This window comes from Watersipora subatra, chromosome 1 (assembly GCF_963576615.1).
Source record: "Watersipora subatra chromosome 1, tzWatSuba1.1, whole genome shotgun sequence".
Taxonomy (NCBI): domain Eukaryota; kingdom Metazoa; phylum Bryozoa; class Gymnolaemata; order Cheilostomatida; family Watersiporidae; genus Watersipora; species Watersipora subatra.
Window position 1 is genome coordinate 54,542,283 of NC_088708.1, and position 22,409 is coordinate 54,564,691.

The 22,409-nt window shown below is 34.6% G+C and overlaps 2 protein-coding genes across 2 annotated transcripts in view; one reads left to right on the forward strand and one right to left on the reverse strand.

The window, feature by feature from the left end:
• The first annotated feature begins 1,381 nt into the window (after nucleotides 1–1,381).
• On the forward strand, nucleotides 1,382–20,604 carry LOC137385264 (glycogen [starch] synthase-like). Its single transcript, XM_068071701.1, has 16 exons — nucleotides 1,382–1,423; nucleotides 3,121–3,319; nucleotides 5,178–5,362; nucleotides 6,604–6,795; nucleotides 8,225–8,416; nucleotides 8,503–8,647; nucleotides 10,090–10,207; nucleotides 10,598–10,718; nucleotides 11,161–11,327; nucleotides 12,937–13,015; nucleotides 13,957–14,070; nucleotides 14,268–14,394; nucleotides 14,575–14,732; nucleotides 17,001–17,102; nucleotides 18,833–18,931; nucleotides 20,069–20,604. The coding sequence occupies exons 2-16, from the start codon at nucleotides 3,139–3,141 to the stop codon at nucleotides 20,216–20,218; spliced, it is 2,130 nt and encodes a 709-aa protein (XP_067927802.1). The 5' UTR covers nucleotides 1,382–1,423; nucleotides 3,121–3,138; the 3' UTR covers nucleotides 20,219–20,604.
• Nucleotides 20,502–22,409, reverse strand: part of LOC137385263 (nucleolar complex protein 3 homolog) — a 28,857-nt gene continuing 26,949 nt past the window's right edge. Inside the window, exon 22 of the mRNA XM_068071700.1 lies at nucleotides 20,502–20,638. Within this exon, the coding sequence (XP_067927801.1) occupies nucleotides 20,591–20,638 (48 nt within the window). The 3' untranslated portion in view covers nucleotides 20,502–20,590. The remainder of the gene's footprint in view (nucleotides 20,639–22,409) is intronic.

Sequence of the window (22,409 nt, forward strand, 5' to 3'; positions counted from 1 at the left end):
GATCTTGGTATTCTTTATGCCAATGGCACACCTACAGAGCATCATCATCTCCTTCATTTTCCCAAATTCACACTTAACTACCTGTGTTTGCATACGCTTCTCAAACATATTGATGCCTTCGCCCTCAAAATGTGTGAGAGAGACCAAAATACACACCACTCTTAAAGCTTACTACATTTCAGGTTAAAGTTTGCTTTCAACATTGCAAGTACATCAGGGAGCCTCTCAGCAGCAGTATTATCATCAAAATAAAATTGATCCAGTATCTTCCTTGCCTCCTCACCAATAAAATGCCCCAACATGCCAATCTGTTTTAACCAGATAGCAGCATTACCAGCAGAAAAATTTCTATCTTTTCCAGCAGGAGCAGCAACTAAGTAAATAGCAACCAAATAGTTTTTGAAGACTTTTCTCTATTTCCTCCACCCTTCAGTCACATTGCCAGAGTCGACACACAATTCACCAGAAGGAGACAAAACCAGTGCATCCATGTAAGTAAAAAGCAATAAAAAAATAACGATTAAAATGACAATAAACTCCAGCCAATGGGTAAGCTCCAGCAACACAAACCAGACTGAGATAATCAGTCTGGTTATTGACAAATGAACAAAAGTTTAAAAACATTTAGAATAATGGCTGTACGCTAAAGCACCAGCAAATTCCACCACATACATCAGATCTTACCAATGATATACAGCCACCCATGTGGGGGCTGTATATCCTTAATCTTACCGAGCTGTAGTAGTAGCAAAAAGACGTGGATTTATTCTCCTAAGAGTATCACCAACCTGCTGTCACTATGTTACGTTTTGATAATTACCAGTTGGGGTTGTAGCTTGTCAGTATTCAAACAGTCTACTTAAAATGGCTGGCCCTTCCTAAACTAAATATAGAATCCACAAAAATGTTCCTTAGTAGTCGTCTCCACGCACCTTTTTTGCCTGCTTTTTGTTGCATATGTGCCGATTGTCTAGCATTCTACTTGCCAGGTAACATTTGTTTTCTAACCAGTTTCTCCACGTACGTTTCTAATTAACAACAATATAATACTTTTACTTCTCCCTAACGAGAAAAGTGGCTAACATTTTTGTTTAGTGTTAATAACACAATCTTAATTATTTGGTCTTGAGAATATAAAAACCATTTGTTTGTTAGTTTAAAAACCAACAAGATACAGAAACTAATTGTGCAATATCTAATACTTGCCGCATTTATAAACAGACTACATGCACGTGTTATTCTGGTCACCACGGTTGATTGGTGTCATGTGAGCATATTCCCGCCGCGTGATTGTTCTTGGTGACGAATCGTTTTAGAGTTGGAGCATTGGGCTGTGATTAACTGACCAATAGCTTATTTGTTGATCGCCTCAAGTTGTAACATTTGTTTCTACGAACGCAATTACGAGTGCAAATTTGCACAGGTGAGCTGCACCGGTCAGCAACATTCGTTAGCCGGACTAATTTTAATTGTTTAGCGTTACTGTTTGTGCATAGTTTAGTTAGTAATTAAATTAAATATTTTTAGCATATGCAGTGGTACATTTATATATGTTATTTGTATCAGTTGTTGGTTATGTAACAACCATTGTACTGAACGCTACGGTTTCGACCATCATACATACTCTACCAATAGATACGCTTTACATACCTAACATTAAGCAAAATATTAATTTTAGGTAAATAAAAGTATATTGAATGAGACTTGGCGATGTTTGTCGCACTGACGCATGTTATGTGATAATATATTAAAATCTTTATGATTTTTGATATTGTAGTGTAAATTTTCTAGCGATATTGGTTTACATTAACCTGACCATAACTAATCACGTCTGTAAGCAATGCTGCATATTACAAAAATAATGTTTGTCTCGGAGCAAAACTCGTAATGTGCCAATCTGGTCTGAAATATTAACATAGTTTATGGGGAAAAGTCTGATATTTGATGCAATGAAACATGAATTATATTGATATTGACTTTCTTAAATAAGATTATTCATACTAGCTTTACAGTTCACATATCTATAATATGAAAACATTCCTAAACAGATGTTTACCAATTTTAGGAAACTAAAACCCCGTGAATAGGTCTGGCCTGTTCTGTATCGTATTTTTGACTCGCATCACGACTTTCTAATGAAAATTTCCGGTAATCTAAATCTGTTTTTTAATATCATGCGTTTGTAAATGTATTTGTAAGCATGTAGATGTCTGCATTGCAGATGGTGAATGTAAAAAATAAGAATATCAAGATATCACAAAGACATAATTGTCCATTTTCATGTACATATTAGGTCAGCTGGTATTCTCATTACTGTTTAATGTAACGAAAGTATTTTTTTAAGCTACAGTATCTATAATTCACCACAAGTTGGTCTGAAGTTTGATCTTTGAAAAAAGTTTTGGGTGTTTGTCAGTCAAAATGGTCTTTGGGTGGTACAAAAAGAGGTCCACAACTCATAATTCATAGTGCCTGGTTAGCTTTCCACATTATTGCAGAGATGTAATTGTTCGAATTTGAATTCTTTTGCTGTTTTTTAGTATCAAAACTCCCTCCTATATTTACTTTTTAAAAGTTTGTTCTTCAATGAATTAACCTCTCAGAAAATTTCTAGGAGATATAATAGCAATTATTTGGTGCTGATAACAGCTTAATTTTAGTTTGGTTTATTCAGTCAATCCTTGCCATCATCTTCGTGATGAGACTAAATGTTGGTTCTACTTGTCCGCTTGCGTCTCCATAGTTCGCTTTTGCTAGTGATGTTTTCATTGAGCTCCTTGGATTGTAAGGCTAATCATCATGTATATCTCTAGAAAAGAACTCACTGGCTACAAGTTGGTAAGGTTCTGACTACGACCCACAACCAGAATTACAACTCACAGAGAGCATTTTATGTTAATGTTCATAGAATGATATATAATAGTTAAGTAATGGTCTTACTTTGATAAAGCATCTGCAGAAACTGCTTAACACAGAATATATAAACCAAACAAATTGCTTTAACACGCCATGTATGTTGTTATTCAAAAATATTTTTAGGAACCATTTCACCATGGTTTGACATACTGTATACAAAAATATGAAATTTACACAAAATTTATGTAGAATGACTGTTTGTAGTGTCTGCACCGCTAGGGCATGGCATCAAACAACAGCTTCAGGAAACGTAGTAGCAGCTATGGAAGAAATCTTAAACTCTTGAAAGGTATAAATCCAGTTGCAAGTGAAGACTTCGATGGAGAGACGTCATCAGGTGGGCGGTCTCCGGCTGATCAGAATAAATGGCTGTTTGAGGCAGCATGGGAAGTGGCAAATAAAGGTGAGTTTGAGGAATTTTAAAATCGTTGAGTATATTTATTTTATGTTATTTGTTTTAGTTAATCAAGTTTGCTGTTTGTGTAACTCATGAGATACATAAAGAAATGTATTAAGTGACATATTTAAGCATCTGTCAGATGGATGGTCTCGTAATCGGATCTGTATAAGTCCTTGACCGACAAGTATTGGTCACAATGATGATAGGTGAGGCTTGGAATGCGCACAAGACTTCAATATTAGTAGTACTATTACCCTGGGCTTCTAATGTCCTTTGAGAATTTGTCAGATGTGCCAATAAAACACAGAGAATGAGTATGTCCACAAATATTTTGAAAAAGTGGAATGCGAAGGTAAACAATTTTGGGCTGGGAAGCCGAATGTTGCAAGTTTGAATCCCAGATGGTGCAATATTTTTTCATTTTTTTCAACCCCCAACTTTGTCTATGGATGGACAGGTTTCTTATTATAGTATGCATTGCAAAGGTTAGGATTAGTGGTTGAAATAAGTGCTGACATAATGATATCCTAGACTTTTCATATTTCTATATTTAAAGCTATAAAGGTACTAGATGAATGTCCGCCCGGTGTTGCACGGGCAATACAAAAGTTTGCAAAGAGAATTTAGTTTTAATCACCATACCTATCCAACATTTACCATTCTAACTTTTAAATGAAGATGTTTGTTTATTTCTGTCTACTGTGTTTATTTCTCTGTCATTCATACTGTACCGGCTGTATGGGCATGCATATTTCTTCTGGTATCGGCTTCACGGATTTTTCTTCTGGTATGGCTTTACACATAAAGCTACAGTGTTTAATGTGAAGTCATGAAAGATTGGCATGTGTTCCAAGTATGTGCCCAATTTATTGTATGGTATAGCCAGTTAGACAGTGTAATGTATTGGATAAATTGCTTTCCGCAGAACTGGAGCGATTTCTCATTCTCAAAGTTTTATCGCTATAGCTGGACCGACAGGTGGACAGACAGACGGACAGACAAACAAACACTAAGATACACACTAAATATAAAGATTATCATTATTTCTTGTCTTCCTTTTAAGTCTAAAGAATAAATATGTAACAATCGTTGATGGATGAAAGAAACCAATGAAAAATATTTTGACTAAAGATAAACCCCAAGTTCAAATATACAATACTATTCACTTGTAAGGTAAGAGATGATGCGCTTTGAGTCACTGTAATAATTTGACTTGCATGTCTATCAGCTTTTTAAACTATAGGGTTTATCTTTATACATGTTTACAGTTTAAGGCTGCTATGCACCGGCTTTGATCTGCTTGTAGCTGTTCTTTATGAACGACATACACTTGCATGTTTTACTATTTTAGATAATTTCTTATTTATAAACATCTAAAGTTGGCTCCACTTCCATGCTTTAAGTTTTAACTTCAAAATGGCTGATTTATGACTTTATACAACCTGCGCTGCGTCCGAACCTCAATCATCTAAATTGTTTTAAATCTTATATTAGTTGCAGTTAAATCTTATATTGTTGCAACTAATTTAAAATTTAAAACAATTTTAATTTATATTATACTTCGCAAAAATATTTTTACTTTCCCAATATTTGATATATCCATGATTACAAACCAGTACATGCTATTTACGGGAAATCTGAAGTCTTGAATGATTTTTTGGTTTGTGGTAGAAAGAGTTGAGGCAGCTTCTCGCCAACCAAGAGTGAAAAATCAGTGATTATTATGGCCTGACAGCCTTTTTAAGTAGGGTCTCTCGGTATAGGCTTGTCTAGCTCACTAAACATAGCACAGGTTATCTTGGTCTAAAATACATCCAAATTGCTTGAAAGAATGTTTGAGCATTGATTTCTATGCACCCAGTTGGAGGAATCTACACTGTGATAAGGACAAAAGCTGCTGAGACAGCATCTGAGTATGGGGAGCAGTACTGCCTCCTCGGTCCGTACAATGAGAAATGTGCCAAACTAGAAGTCGAGGTCATTGAAAAGCCATCCAATTATGCCATCGCTGATACTCTTGAACAGATGCGATCTCACGATCTGAAGGTACTCGATCTATTGTTGGGGTCCTGTTGGTATTGAGTGCTCTCATAGGTTGATAATATAGCCTTGACTGCATTTTTATGCATACTAGAAATTAATTAATGATTGCAGTGCACATTCAATTACTAGTTTGCTAAACTATTTGATTCATATATTATTTCATCAGTTTTTATATCAACTATTGTGTGCTAAAGAGTCCTTCACTTAGCGTGGTATCTTATTCTGGTTGGTCAGCGAGTTTTAGAATGGCAGCCAACAAGACTAAAGCATAGCAGCTGTATAACTGGTACTACATCACAGCGACTGCTCCGATACAGAACTTGTCATATCATGTCATCTATGCATGATGCCTTGACATCTGTGACACTTCAATTCTCTTCTCTTTATAGCTTATGTAAATTTTAGTTTTGAAATGATAAATCGCAAGCGAAGTATTTGACACATAAAATAATTTGGTCTCACCTTGCCGGACACCATGCACCGATGTCATGTACAAAGCTATCGTGCCGGCTTTACTATTTGTAGAGATATGCAAACTGATTGATGGATTGATTACGCATTCAGACCTTTTAACAATACGGCATCGCTGTCGTCTAAGGAGGCGATGGGTTTTTATATTTTTACAAAGTCTCATATATTGTAAAATGCTGTCAGATAAATAGGTCGGTGATAATTATGTTTATTAAGGCAGCAAAGACAAAAGTGTTACAATTAGTTCACATTGCTGACTGATAACAACATTGTAACTTATTCATGTCTAGGAGTAATACTTGTTTCACGTGCTAATAATGGCTAACTTGTTTACAGTAGTGTCAGCAGGTGCTTTTGCACTTTTAAAAAGTTGACCTCTATTTCAAGTGTCAAGGTAATACGTACTAAGAAATAGAGTTTGCAAAGTTGTGTGTTGGATATTTGCTGTTTGATTGCTCTATTGTTGTATAAGCGTACTATTTTATAAATCACAATTCCAGGTTATGTAATTCTTTGAATTTAATTGATCAATTCTGCATGTTAACTATTTACATATAAATAGTTTACAATGGTGAATTATTTAGCTCATTGAACTTAGTTAACATGATATATTGTTCATTCAAAGTGGACGTCTGGCGAGTTACTGTAATCATTCTATGGAATCACGATTGCGGACTCACTAAACAGATAGTTGCTGACATAGAGAACTACAGTCTCTCTGATTGTCCTCAAAAGTGCACGCGTGATACCCGCTGCTTGTTGGAATTTGTTAGGTTGTGTTTGGTCGTTGGCTCATTGATGGTTATCCCAATGTCATCCTTTTTGATGTCTCCTCTGCTTCTCATAAACTCATGGAGTGGAGGAAGGAACTGTTCGACAAGTGTCGTATCGGCATTCCATGGGATGATGTTGAATCTAATGATTGTCTGCTCTTTGGATTCATGACCTGCTGGTTCATTTCTGAGGTAAGGTGCGGAAAGCTAGTTTTGATCTGAGACAGTGTCACTATGGCTGTTGTAGGTCATCATTGCTATGTTATTAATAGGGCTGTTGGTGTGATATCGTTCCTATACTCCTTTTGATTTTTCCATACCTTAAAATTTTGATATGCGCAAATATTTGCCTGCAAATGATATGCAAATTTTCAGGTGAATATACATTATATGTATTCTTCATTCCCTCAGCTGTGCGTGTCATACAAGAGCTGCATCAGCAGACATGAGAGTTAGCTGTATTGATTTAATTTCACCTTCAAGTTGTCAATAATTTTGGCAAGCTTCGAAATGCGATTAAAATGCTTGGCAACTGAATTACTCCTATGGTATTAGCCCATGTGATTATCTGTGACTGTATCTACTATATATCTCCGTCAATACTCTAATATCGACACTTGCAGTGCTACCAGCACGTATGTACAACTTCCCAAGCAACAAAGTGTATCTATATTAGTGTTGGGCCGATAAGGAGTTATCCGCTTTTACGAAAGTTTTTAAAATTTTAATCGATGCAAAATGAGCATTTAGCTCAGACAGTCAAAAGATGCAAGTATTTGGAATAAAATATGCTAAAATATGTTGTAGATTTGCAATTAGTTGGAATGCACTTTTTGGCAACAGAATTAAATCATTAGTGACATATCTTAAAGCAAGGTTATCATAAATGTGTATGCTAGTAATAATAGGGCGGAAGATGAACTGGTAACAAAGGTTATGGTAGATTTTGAATTAAGGTATTGCCAGCAAAACTGGAGCAGAGTCAATGACTAAGTGACCTTATTACAAATAGTGTCAACACAATTACTCGAAGAGAGTCGATCTGTCAAAAGAAATGCTAGCAATTTTCTAGCAATAGCAACTAGATAAATCTTCATAATTACTAGAAATCTTGGATAATTCAGCCGAGTATGTTTTTTTATCTTCTTGTTTTATAATTTCCTGTTTTTGTTTTGAGAAAAATACTGCCTTTTATAGTTTTTATTATTACTTCCCTCGCCCTAGATTTCCTGAAATCTAGGGCGAGGGAAGTATTGACATCAACAAATTAACATCCTTTGTTAATTTTGAAATTAACAAAGGATGTTATGAAGCATCGTTTAAGGTTTTTTGAGCATTAGGAGAACTATGAACACATCTACTGACTTGTTTCAAGACACTCTGGACTTCATGTTGGAATTTATTTCCTTTGTCTTTAATCAAATATTGGCTCAAATCTTTTGTTGTACAGTATTTTTAAAACCTGTACGAGAAAGTGGTCATCCTAAGATAAGGTTTGGCTGTAATTCCAGTAATATTGCTGGGTCAAAATGCATGGTACAAGATCCCAGGTCTGACAGGTTGGCCATTCTTGTTTACATCAGTGGCATGTATAATCGATATTAGTACTGATTCTTTGCAGTTTAGAAAGAGAGTGAACAGCGTGCCAAGACCACAGATTGTAGCCCACTTTCACGAATGGATGTCGGGTGTTGGACTAATCATGCTTCGGACGACCCATGTCGACGTGGCAACTCTTTTTACAACACATGCTACGCTACTCGGACGATTTCTATGCGCTGGTGATGTGGATTTTTACAACTATTTAGAAAAGGTGAACTTCACACTATTTTGCAAGTTGAGACTGTTTGTATTTCGTATTATTTTGAATTGAAGTCAAAAATTCTATATACTAAACAGTTTGAACTGGACAAGGAAGCCGGAGACCGAGGCATTTATCACAGATACTGCATGGAAAGGGCGGCAGCGCACTGCACTCACATATTCACTACTGTCTCCAATATTACAGCTATAGAATCAAAATACCTTATTGGGCGAACACCAGGTATTTTAGCTTACAAAACACCTGTGCTTCATAGTTTTGGAGTTGTGTTCTATCACATTGAAGATATAACTCTGAAAAATAAGCTCGACATTAAATTGTTTTTTTCATTTGATTGTTCTGAAGCTGGTATCATGATGCTTGTGATAAAAATCTCTGTTATAAGCTTTTTTGTTTTACAAGTCATGCACTTTTAAGTAAAGTTTAGTCGAGAGAAATTGTTAGCGCTGTTATGTCTACAATGTATGATGGCCACAACCTGGTGTCCACTATTCCAGTTTTTGTGGCGTACTGACAAGTGTACCAGACTTGTTTGAATTTAGGAATGCTTACTTCTAATAATCATTAAGCAGTGCGCTGAGAGGTCTCAACCCTCTTAGCACCCTCATAGCACTGTGTATCTACTTGTTCATTTATAATTCGTTTTTAGTTGTAGAAAGATTAAAAGGCTAAAAACTATTATTAGTATCTGATTTGAGAAAAGGCAGCCCTACTAGCTAGTAATATTATTGCATTTCACTCAAAATTCATCTCATCAGGCTCTGTTAGTCTGTTTGAATTCAACAAATGTCCTGACTGAATGTTTGTTATACTCTTCTATGACTAGCAAAGTGTTTTTATTGCACATACATCAGTTGCAAGGTGGTGTTCAACAACAACCGTAGGTAGTTCAACAACCGTAGGTGTTCAACAATATCTGGCATGTCCTGTCATACTTAGACTAATCTTTATCTGTGGCCAATAATATATTATTGAAAGTTTATGGTATATGCTGATTGTTGTGGCTGATTTAGATATCACCTAATAGAGCTCCTGATTAAAGTAATTGCCTACCACATTCTACTGCTGTTAGCTTTGTACCTCCAGGCATAATCACAATAGTCAGGTCTGTTTGATGTTTTATTTAATTTTGACCTCCGGATCACTCTGGGACAAATACTAACAGAATTTGTTGGTAATTTATTGGGGTCAATCGGTCGCATCAAGATCACCTTTTCTTGTCAGTTCACTTTTATTACGCACTTTCAAGCAGGTATATTCTGGTGTCTTCGATAACTAGACATGTTTAAAAGTTTACTTCTTTGCTGTTTGAAACACTTTTTAAAAGTGTCTGGTAGATTAACAGCTCACAGTTTGGGAGTTGTGTTTTCACACTTTATTCTACATTGTGGATGGAGCAACTCCAACTTTCAGAATGTTTTGTAATGTTCGGCTATCTGTGATTAAACTCCTAATGGAACTTCTTGTGCGTGTGTTTAAATGGAAAATTTTTTCAATTTTGTTAATGTTGTGAATTATAGTACAGTATTGTCTAGTAAATTCATGACCGTATTCATAATTTATTACATTTATCAGATTGCTCCTTTGATGATAAAGTTTGCTTATCGAAGTGATATATCGCTATGGAAACTTTCAAGTATTTTTGGAATGTGTTCTTTTTGCAGATAGCATAACTCCAAATGGCTTGAATGTCACACGATATAGCGCACTACATGAATTTCAAAACTTGCACGCACAGAGCAAGGAAAGGATTCATGAGTTCGTGAAAGGTCATTTTCACGGGTGAGTCACTGAGTTAGCCTGTTATCTAGCCTCAGAACTTTTACTTAGTACGTAGAGCTTATATTTTTCTCTGATGGTATGTCAGTTGTGTATGTCTGTGGTGTATAGCTTGGTCGAGAACTATAATGATAGCAGTAGTAGCTGTTACAGTTGGGGCTACCCTTGGTATAGAGGTACATCATGTATTGTGAACAGTTGTGTATCCTTTTAAATCTAATATACTCCGTAGTGAATGCTGCTCACATGTTATTGTCTGCTTAATGTTTATGTTGCTTGAATTTCACATAATCACCTTTTTCTTGATGATATGAGCGGCTTGAAGTAACTTTAAAACATCTCTGGTGAAACAGCCAAAATGACCATGTATTGATGCGTCTTTCTCTTCTGCAGTCACTTTGATTTCGACTTAGATAACACTCTCTACTTTTTCTCCGCTGGTCGCTATGAGTTTAAAAATAAGGGAGTTGACATGTTTATTGAGTCCCTGGCTCGCCTCAATTATTACATGCAGGTAAGAATCTATAATCATGTAGATAACATTTACATGCTAGGCTATATTCTTGGACTACTCTTTGTGTAATACATATTTGTATGTGTATAAATAGATATTTTTTTTAGCTATTATTACTAATGACAATGAATTATTATAACATTAAGTTGAGTGATAAACATATCGTAGAATAATGCAAAAGAAAATCATATCTTTTTTCATCAAATTTGCATTGTTTTGCACCTTTTCAATGCTTATTTGTTGCACCAAACAAATTTGTCATGAAAAAAGGAATTTATTGTTCGTTTTATTTTTGCTCTACATTTCTGACTAAAATTTAGTTTTCCGAGATCATTTTAAAAATGTGGATAAGCATTGTCAGGTAGCAATGCTTTCTTATATGTTCTTTGAGGTTTTTGTGAATACAATTTCTAACTAAAATAGTGTTGTACATTTTATTCAGCAAGCCAAGGTCAACACAACTGTAGTGGTCTTTCTCATTTTCCCGTGCAAGACAAACAACTTTAATGTAGAATCTCTGAGAGGTCAGGCTATAGCCAAACAGATGAGAGACACAGTGGAGAAAGTACAAAAGAATGCTGGCAAAGTCATCTTAGAGCATGTGCTCAGGTAATGCTCTAAGCTTTTTACGTGGGCTGGAATCAAACAATCATTTTAAGAAGCTAAATTGATGCTGTTTATATACACATGCAGTGTGACACATCACATTCTGAAGTTGAACTCTCGTCAATTTCTGCCTAAATACAATTAACAAACAGTCTCGTCTAAATTATATTAGTTTAGTTGAGTTTAGTTAGTTGACTTAGTTAAGTTATTCAGAGTTGCGCAGACACTTCAAAATTGTGTTTGTGTTATATAAAGCTATCTAAAGTTATATATGGCTATGGAGCTTTGTGCATTACTTTTTGTGGAAGCTTTGTACTTACCTTTTTAAAAGCTTTTTGCTGTTGCTGCAGCGGAACACTCAAATGCGCCCCCACAAGAAAACATCTGGGCAAACTAATCGCTAAAAAAATATTGATTATTACCTCATGGCTTGGAAAAATGTCATGGCATGATTTTCTCACTGTACCGAATGCTTACATACTTTCAAACTATGCTGAAGAGCAATGTTTATTGCTTATCTGTTAATGGCTTTTAACTAGATTGTCGAATATCTGTTTTTGACTTTGATAGTTTTTAGAGCGAAAAGCTGGAGCTTTCTGGTCTAGCTTAATGCATTTCGTAACTCTGTGTCAACATTCAAAACATATCTAAGTTTCCCTCTCATTTATTTAAGCCGAGTTTTACAGTTGAAGTTATGTTAAGATTTGGTTGAATACTCCAAAAAGTTTATTTTGACTTCATGAGTTGCTATGTTGTGAGCTTTGTAACTTATTATTGCAATTTTGTGTTGGTAAAAATATTGAAATGGCAAGAGTATGCAAAATGAGTTTTCAATGAAGTTAGATATTGGATATTATGAATAACTTGCAGCTCTTTGCATGCATTTATAGCTGAATAAAATATCCCATTGAGAAGAGGAGATTTTCATGTGTAAGTTTATACTATGTATGTGGTTGACAAATAATCTGTTTTGCCACTAGAAGCTTTGAAAAAGTAATAGTTTTGGCTGTTGTGTAAAAAATTTGTCAGTACATAGGGGTTGTCAATGTTTAACCTGTGTATGGTATGGAGCAATGTTTACTCTAAGTTATGGATCTTGCACCTAGGCTTGTTTTGCCATTGTTTCCTGTTACTAAAATTTAGTTTCAAATTTTTATAGTTGTGAATTTTATTATTTACAAATTTATGCGCTATAATAATATTGTTAAAATTCTATACAAGGATTATGCGTATTATAGCCTAGCTGCCTTCACTATGTTAACATGTCAGCGGGTTATGTTTATTTATGAGTGTAAATCGGGGAAGAGCCAAAGTCACAGCTTTATGTTAATTGGACTAGTTTTGGGTAACACACTGAACATGGTATTATGGACTCACTTATGCTTATTATATAGTGTGAATGTATTCTTTCCAGTTTTATTATCAACATTTTAAACTTGTAAAGTAACTTTAGTGGAAATCTGCAATTACTAGCTTCTTCAATTTGTGGAACTCTGGGATTTGTCCTTAATCAAACTAGTTCTGAAATGCTGTCACATTGAAATAAAGTTTTTATGGCAGTCTAGTTAGGGCCGGCTCCTCTCTTATTATAAGGTGTGTTCTAATCCTGTAGAGGAGAAATACCAACAGCAGACGCCTTGTTGAGTCGTGAAGATATTCTAAAACTCAAAGGATGTGTCTATAACTCTCAGGTATGAACACTAACATACTGACAGCTGTACAAACAGCTCAATGTCATCAAAGATTTCTTTTAAGAGTGAAACTCTTTAGGGAAAAAAATTGCTTTTCTTTGCATCTAATCTTGTTACTGGCCTTTACCTCTTTACCCCTAACTCTCACGTACTTTAACCAGTCTGTGCTAGTTTGACCTGGTAACTTCTCAATGAAGTTTTTTGTGTAACAGTAACTGTCAAGTCATGGTTCTCTAGAACTTCTATGGACTGTGACAAGTGCTAGCAGGTGAAGCAGCAGATACTGGACTTTCAATGTTGTCTGAAAGGTCGATACAAGTCTAATTTGAAAGCCAGTCTAGCGGTCTTTGTTGGTCTGTTAGACTTATTGTGACTCCGTTCTAATTGTCACATTGTAACAGTGAGATAGACTGAGAACCGCTGTTGCATGACAGTCACTAGTTTTTAATGGTAGCGCTGAGATTATTCTGTAGTAATAATGGCAGCATAGCAGCAGTGATAACTTTAAGCTACAGCCTATGTCTGCATTGCTGTAAATTGCTGTTTGTGTAGCAGTCAACAAAACAGTTTACTGTGCTCAGCAAAGGATTATTTAATCACCACTAGTATGTTGATACATCCATAAATGTAATATAGTTAAGTAAGTACAAGTGCTGTAAGTTTTTAGTAAGTACAAAAGTTGACAACAAAACTATCTACTTGTCAAATGACGGTAATGTCACGCAGCTTATTTTTTGTACATCTCCAGGAGCTTTGTGAAAAAATGTATGCTTTTTAGACACATATGCTTTAGTGTAAGATTACTTGCTAAAATATCTGTAGGTATCAATTGTATCACTGCATTTAATATTGAATCTATGGATTTGTTTGTTCATTCTTGAATACTATCATATCTGTGCGCAGTATTTCAGTGTCAAGATACATTTTGCTGTATTTTGCAGAAACCTGGTCTTCCTCCCATCTGTACTCACAATGTAGTAGATGATCACAATGATCAGATCCTGTCAGCCATTCGCCAAGTTGGTCTTTTTAACAACCGCCATGACAGGGTCAAGGTGAGAATGTATTTATGGCGTGTATAAAGACCAAAGTTGAATATACATGCAAATAGGAAACAATGCGATGTTATACCTAAAAAAATGGAAATTGTCGACCCATGGTGTATAAAAAATAACATTGCATGATAAATTGCATCGTTTGCTTCATTACTACCGAACATAATTCAATAATTTTGAAACTTTTATCTGGGTAGATTGTATTTCATCCTGAGTTCTTGTCTTCCACCAACCCGCTGTTGGGTATGGACTACGAAGAGTTTGTCCGTGGTTGCCATCTTGGAGTATTTTCATCATACTACGAGCCGTGGGGCTACACACCTGGTATGAATAGATTATGTTCAATTGCTTTAACTCTGATGATCTGTTGGCCAACTCAGTTCCTAAAAACCTTTTTAAAAGTTTTAAACAATAAATTCATTCCAAACTTGCTACCACTTTGATAGTTGCAGCAGGTATGACATATCATACACGGAAATCAGAAAAATTATTCAACTGTTGTAGCTGAATGCACTGTGATGGGCATTCCTAATATTTCTACGAATCTCTCTGGCTTTGGTTCTTTCATGGTGGATCATGTGACCGACCCAGTTTCCTACGGTATATTTGTTGTGGACCGGAGGACAAAATCACCGGAAGAGTCAGTCAATCAGCTGGCACAGGTGGGGCAGTTGTGTGGTGGCATATTGTCTAGCTAAATGGAAGACGTTAGGATAAGGTCACGGTATTATATATTACTGTGAGTAGAATAGTTGACTTGAAGTACGTGTAAGTTATATTTGGTTTATATTGAGGTACAGGAGAAACTTTGCTTACAAAAGTAATTTGTTCCACAAGCCATTTCATGAGCAGAAAACTTTGTAAGTAGGAACAAATTTTACCATATCAATGCCCTAATCCGTTCCAAGACCCCCGCAAAACTCAGGCATAATATTTGTGAAAATTATAAATAATTGTTAAAGGTTTCAACAAATAAATGTATCGTATTACTACATAATAAATAAAAAACATACACATGGAAAAAGAGAGAGCAGAGAAATAACGAATAAAAACTATGGAAGGTATGTTTGTTTACCTTTGGTGTTGGCCAACTAGTAAGAAAGTTGCTGGATGGCAGCCAATGGCAGTGTAGCTCAGGCGTGCTATTTTCAAACCGAGCTACTCATTCGCTTGAACAGCGTGCAGCATGTTTTTAAATTTTCTGTTTGCTGCTTTTCGCCTCTAGAAGCATCTTTTATAATTCGGGGCAATATTTCTCTAAAAAGTTGTTTCATAGCTTGGAAATTTTCTTTTCAAGGTTTTTCATTCGCCACATTTCATTCGTATACATCTGAAATGTGGCGAATGTGGTTCTACTGTAGTTAAAGTGTATAAAGTTATTTGCTGTAAAATAATAATGACTTTATTTAGCACTACTATCTGCTCTTGCTTTTTATATTATTAGTTTATACAACAGATTATAATTATCTTCATATTTATAGTTGAACTCTATGAGACAAGGTTTTTAAATAAACTATTAATTAGATTGAGGTCTTCAATAGTAATAAAAATATTTCAGGAGTATACGTCTGTACGTAGTACACATCTGTACTTGGTATACGTCTGTACTTAGTATATATCTGTACTTGGTATACATCTGTGCTTGGTATACATCTGTGCTTGGTTTACATCTGTGCTTGGTATACATCTGTACTTAGTATGCATCTGTACGTGGTATACATCTGTACTTGGTATACATCTATACTTGGTATACATCTGTACTTGGTATACATCTGTACTTGGTATATGTCTGTACTTGGTATATGTCTGTACTTGGTATACATCTATACTTAGTATGCATCTGTACTTGGTATACATATGTACTTGGTATACATCTGTACTTGGTATACATCTATACTTGGTATACATCTGTACTTGGTATACATCTGTACTTGGTATATGTCTGTACTTGGTATACATCTGTATTTGGTATATGTCTGTACTTGGTATACCAGATCTGTACTTGCTATACATCTGTATTTGGTATATGTCTGTACTTGGTATACATCTGTACTTGGTATACATTTATACTTAGTATGCATCTGTACTTGGTATACATCTGTACTTGGTATACATCTGTACTTGGTATACATCTGTACTTGGTATATGTCTGTACTTGGTATATGTCTGTACTTGGTATACATCTGTACTTGGTATATGTCTGTACTTGGTATACATCTGTATTTGGTATATGTCTGTACTTGGTATACATCTGTACTTGGTATACATCTATACTTGGTATGCATCTGTACTTGGTATACATCTGTACTTGGTATACATTTATACTTGGTATACATCTGTACTTGGTATACATCTGTACTTGGTATACATCTGTATTTGGTATATGTCTGTACTCGGTATACATCTGTACTTGGTATACATCTATGTTTAGTATGCATCTGTACTTGGTATACATCTGTACTTGGTATACATCTATACTTGGTATACATCTGTACTTGGTATACATCTGTACTTGGTATACATCTGTACTTGGTATATGTCTGTACTTGGTATACATCTGTGTTTGGTATAGATGGTGTTTGTGCATATTTAGGAAATGAAAGTGTCTTGTACACCCCTTGTTTTCATGTCATTCCTCATCTGTACACGCAGATAGTATAGATACATAGATTGGCAAACAGGACTTGGCTCAACAAGTCAACTTAGACTTTCATATCCTTTCTTGTGCAGTCTGAATTAATATTTTATGAAGCTATACTTTGGTGTTTTCAAGCGTTTTATACTGTACATAATAGTACATATTAGTCTCTTTAATATACCCTGTTCTGATCTTGTTTGTATAAGGTGCTGCATAACGTAATAAGCTCTTATGGAATAATGAATGATGTTCTCATATTCAGTATAATCAATTTCAATAATTAAAAATACAGATGATGTATGACTTTACTCGGTTGACAAGACGTCAGAGAATCATCATGAGAAACAGGACGGAGCGACTCAGTGACCTGCTTGACTGGAGAAACCTCGGGGTGGTTCGTATCTGTGACGGGCATATATAAGAGTTGCATTCATAATATGCTTTAGAAAATTGGGTTATCAGTTGATAAAATTTAGATGAATAAGCAACGTGTACGAGTGAGTCATTCACTTGTTAAATGGTGTGATGAAGCAGTTTATTGAAGGAGTTGTTGTCCCACGGCTGGTACAAGTTGATCTGAGTCAATATCAGTTACCTAATTAAAAGAATACCAGAAAAAAACCTTCAGCAATCTATAAAACAATTTTCATCATGTAATTTTGCAGTTTTTTTTTTTAGAAAAAATTTAATTTTTTAAACTGACTTAGCTTTTAAACTGCATAGCTGACTTCTGAAAATTTACTTTTGCGTAACTTTTAAAGAAAATGAATAATTGTTACAAAAGTCAGTCTTCCTGGCAGTTGGTAGTTTAAGCTTGCACTTCATTAATGATTGCTTTTATTGAGCTTTTGTTTTGCAAATGACTACTTTTATTCAGTCAGGCCAAGGTGATAGTATTACCTTGACCACCTTTATAAACCATATAACCACCTACGTTCTAGCTATGGGAATTTCTGATTTTATTCTAACTATACCTGAGTAGCTAAGCTAAGTACAACTCTGACACTATTCTTCTTTTCCTGACTGCTGAAAATCGTTACATGCAGTGTGCCCTCAGGTTATAATGACCCTGTTAAACTATTTGTTTGCCTTATGATGTGGAACACAATGTTTTTTTTCAAACTCACCTTACGGAATTTTTTGCCATGTATCTGCAAAAATTTTTTTCAAGATTCAAATTTGGCAATCGGTGTTCTAAATATGTCGGAAAACGAAGATGCTGATATGCCATTTGCCTAAATCCCTCCTACAACGCATGAAAGAAATACGATGCTCGCGATCTTTCAGACCAGCTTTATTCGTTATTAGTTATAGTAAAAACAGAAGCGGAAACAGAAAAGTGATAAAATTTTAGCCGATGACAAAGTTGAAGTTTAGTAAAATTTAGTAAAATACATAAGCTTAGCTTCAAATATGTGTTCAGTAAGTTAAATTCATTTAAGTTAAATTCAACATTCATGTTATGCATCTGTCTCGAAAGTAAGAACTCCCTACGGTACATCCTGCACGTAGTACATAGTAATATTACATTTTATTACAGATCATAACCACTAAATACACTAAAGTTACTATAAACTATAATTTCTAAAGTTAACGTTTTATTTAAAGTTAACCAATTATTTTGTTACGAATTTTTAATATGTACAGTACGTACAGTGTATATAAAATTTCGAATTTTTTTGCCAGGGTGTTTGTATTAGGTAATTACTACAAGTTTCTATAGCTCTCTATAACGCATTTTCACCTTCCCCTGGAACGAATTAAAATCGTATGGCGAGGGTCCACTGTATTAGAGGGTTCACTGTACATGATGAAATGCTAGAAAACTAAACATCATAGACTGTGGACTGGCCTCCTATTAGCTTGGTAAGATATTATGTCTGATAACGATAAAACTTGTTTATTATTTATAGTAGGACATTTCCTAGTTGATCTGACAGATATAAGCAGTATCTTCTATGGAGAGCCCGTGTATGCACATTCTATTTGTTCATTTCAGCTCATCTTTGGTATATACAGTAGTGTAACACTATAGCAACCCTGGAATTACAAGTATGATTGTGATGACGTACGATTAAATAGAACAAGCAATTTTTCACTAACATTTCGTACATTTGTTTGCAGTACTACAGGAAAGCACGGAACGCTGCAATTCACAAGTGTTTCCCTGATGTCACGGTCAGCGATGTAATGACCGGATGGAGCCTTAACGATGAGTCAGAGGTTAGCTTCAGCTGAACTCTGACTGTTACGCCTACCAGTAGACAAGCTTATCCATTCTATATTACATATTATAATCTATATTACATATTATAATCTATATTACCTATTATAATCTATATTACATATAATAATCTATATTACATATAATAATCTATATTACATATAATAATCTATATTACATATAATAATCTATATTACATATAATAATCTATATTACACATTATAATCTATATTACACATTATAATCTATATTACACATTATAATCTATATTACACATTATAATCTATATTACACATTATAATCTATATTACACATTATAATCTATATTACACATTATAATCTATATTACACATTATAATCTATATTACACATTATAATCTATATTACACATTATAATCTATATTACACATTATAATCTATATTACACATTATAATCTATATTACACATTATAATCTATATTACACATTATAATCTATATTACACATTATAATCTATATTACACATTATAATCTATATTACACATAATCTATATTACACATAATCTATATTACACGTAATCTATATTACACATAATCTATATTACACATAATCTATATTACACATAATCTATATTACACATAATCTATATTACACATAATCTATATTACACATAATCTATATTACACATAATCTATATTACACATAATCTATATTACACATTATATGCTATATTACACATTATACGCTATATTACACATTATACGCTATATTACACATTATACGCTATATTACATTGCCTACACTACCTAGATGACTTTAAAACTACAGCTATCTGTTATTTACACATCTTCTAAAATAGTCACTTACATCTTGGATGCTGTTTTGTATTTATTTGGTCTTCAAGCATTGTAGATAATCAGTTATTAATAATCAGAGAATTTAACCAATTTATGGCTACACAATATGAGTGACGGTTCTGTCAATGTGTTTGCCAAAGATCTGTCACTAGTGAAGTTTGTGCTGCTAACAATGGGCACCACTAACTAACCAGTTGTGAACATCAATAAATGCCAATTTCAAATGTTAATGCAAAAGAGAACATTCCCTATTTGAAGTAATACCACACTGTTCATAACCCATCCCCATGTATCAACAGGAGAAAGAGCAGAAATTTCCGCGACCCTTTAGTTGCGCCACCTCACCAGCTAGCTCTCGGCCAGAGAGTCCGAGAAGTATTTATGATGACGACGATAATGACTCCGACGCTGAGATAGAGGAGTTGGGAATGAAAAAGGATTCACCGTGAGGACAAACGGCACAGGTATAAACTTCCAAATATGACATGCTTCGCATTTTTATATGCATTTATATGGATTGTAATCTCTAGCCTAGGTTTTGGGTGCTTTGTTGATGCGTAATACTCCTGTTAGCTCTAAACATTTTTAGACAATTATTGTCAGCAACATAGCTGTGCATTCTGGTTTAGACATATAGCATACTGTTCATTTTATTCACTTTTCATGGCTTACCTCCAGACATTTTCGAGACTTGTGCATCGGTGAATGAGATTATTTTTTTAATATTTTATTGCAAAACGTACTTTCAACACAACAATTTTGTGAATGCGTGTTTTCCCATCAGTGTGCTACGGTTGACACAATCCTCCAATAAATATTTCTCACGATTTCTTGATGTAATGTTTTCTCAAATCTGTAGAGCCTTCTTCCTGTGTAAACAAAATAGAGACATGATTTGAAATGGTTCAACGCGGGTCATCTCTATGGCTAGAACACTTCACTACAGATAGCGCTATGAAAGCCAGAAACTGTTTTTATGCTACATTACAGCATAGAGATACAAAGTTGACCCATTCTGATATATAATTTAGATGTCAGAATGTTAATAATTACATTGTGTAATTTGTTCTGCAGCTCGAAGTAGAATGATTAATACTGCAGTTATTTACATCTGACATTAAAACAAATGCATCATATAGACCTATACAGCTGAACTAATAAGGTAAGTCTAGCCGTGGGTAGGCAAGAGTGTCGTTAGGAATACAGTTAGCCCAACTTATTATTATCCTTAAGAGCTTATTATTTATAATAACCAGCCTCACTTAGATATTTTAAACTAGAAATTCCACTGTCATACAGCCCACGACCAAAGAGATGGCCAGAGATATTGGCAAAAAAATAAAGGGTACTGATGGTTGAGAAATGCAATATTAGCAATCAAATGGCTCTGCAGTGCAATAGGATAACTGCAATGGTAGCTGTAATGTACTGGGTGTGGGTGTTATTATATACAACAATAAGCAATAATGAATGGAAAAGATGTTTATATTTTCCCCCTGCAATAGGAGAAATGCAATATTGGCCAATATTAGAAGTAAAATGCACTGATATTCTTAGAATAATCAATTTTATTAATATAGTAATAATAGAAAAACAATACACAATTTTGTTTACATTTCAAAACGTCATAGGTAGCAATATCGAGAAGTTGTGGTATTTATATAGGTTTTTAGAAAATTTATTTAAAAAGTGTTTGGTCATGACAAACAACAACAATGAAAGGAAAATATTACACGTTTATATCTCTCCCTTGCAATAGGAGAAATGCAATGTTGGCCAATATTATATGTAAAATGCACTGATATTATTAAAATAACCAATATTGTTAATATAGTAATACAGCAATAATAGAAAACCTATGAGCGTTCATGCGTCTCGAAGATTTCTGCAAACTGCAGCAAAATAAAAGCTGTTATAAAAGTGTTATAAAGCTGTAGGCCTAATTTACTGTAATGTATGTAATTCAACAACAATAAAGAAATATGTTTATTTTAACTCTGAAATGCAAAATTAGAAGTAAAATGGCAAGCTACTGTGTACTATACACAGTTTGAAAGTTGGTTGCGTTGAATGTAGAATGGTTTTGATAAGCGATCTTTAACAGAAAGCGAGTAAGAGCATTCACGCGTACCCTAGGACACTTATATTTCGCTAGTATTTAGTTTCGTGAGTAGCACACAGAGTAAAATTTCGCTGCAACTTAATTTCGCAGCTCTGATGAGTGCGAAAATATAGTGATGTGAAAATAAATACAGTGGAACAAACAAATTAGATTCCTCAGGTCCGGTCCTCTAGTAAAAAAAGTTTTTATATTTGCGACTAGTTTGTATTTGTAACCCGCAGGTATAAATGTATGGCAGAAATCGATAATTCAACGTGATCGCTTGCTGCCATTTGTTTCTTGGACTATCAATGACGACTCGGTCCTTTCCGTCGTGACCGATATGGTACCAATATTAGATCTCAAGTATTTATAGCAAGCGATGGCCATGGCACGTTTTGAGTTCACAATATTTCAAATTTAAAAAAAATCAAATACAGTACATGTCTCATAAAAAAGAAAATAGATAACAACCAACATCACAACCAGAACTGTATAACATGGTTGGACCTGGTGAGGGTTGTTATCGTTTTTGGTTG

Coding starts and splice junctions, on each gene's coding strand:
- LOC137385264 (XM_068071701.1), top strand. CDS start 3,139: ATGGCATCAAACAACAGCTTCAGGAAACGTAGTAGCAGCTATGGAAGA. Junction 14,395..14,574: donor GCCGTGGGGCTACACACCTG/GTATGAATAGAT, acceptor CAACTGTTGTAG/CTGAATGCACTGTGATGGGC. Junction 17,103..18,832: donor ACTGGAGAAACCTCGGGGTG/GTTCGTATCTGT, acceptor ATTTGTTTGCAG/TACTACAGGAAAGCACGGAA.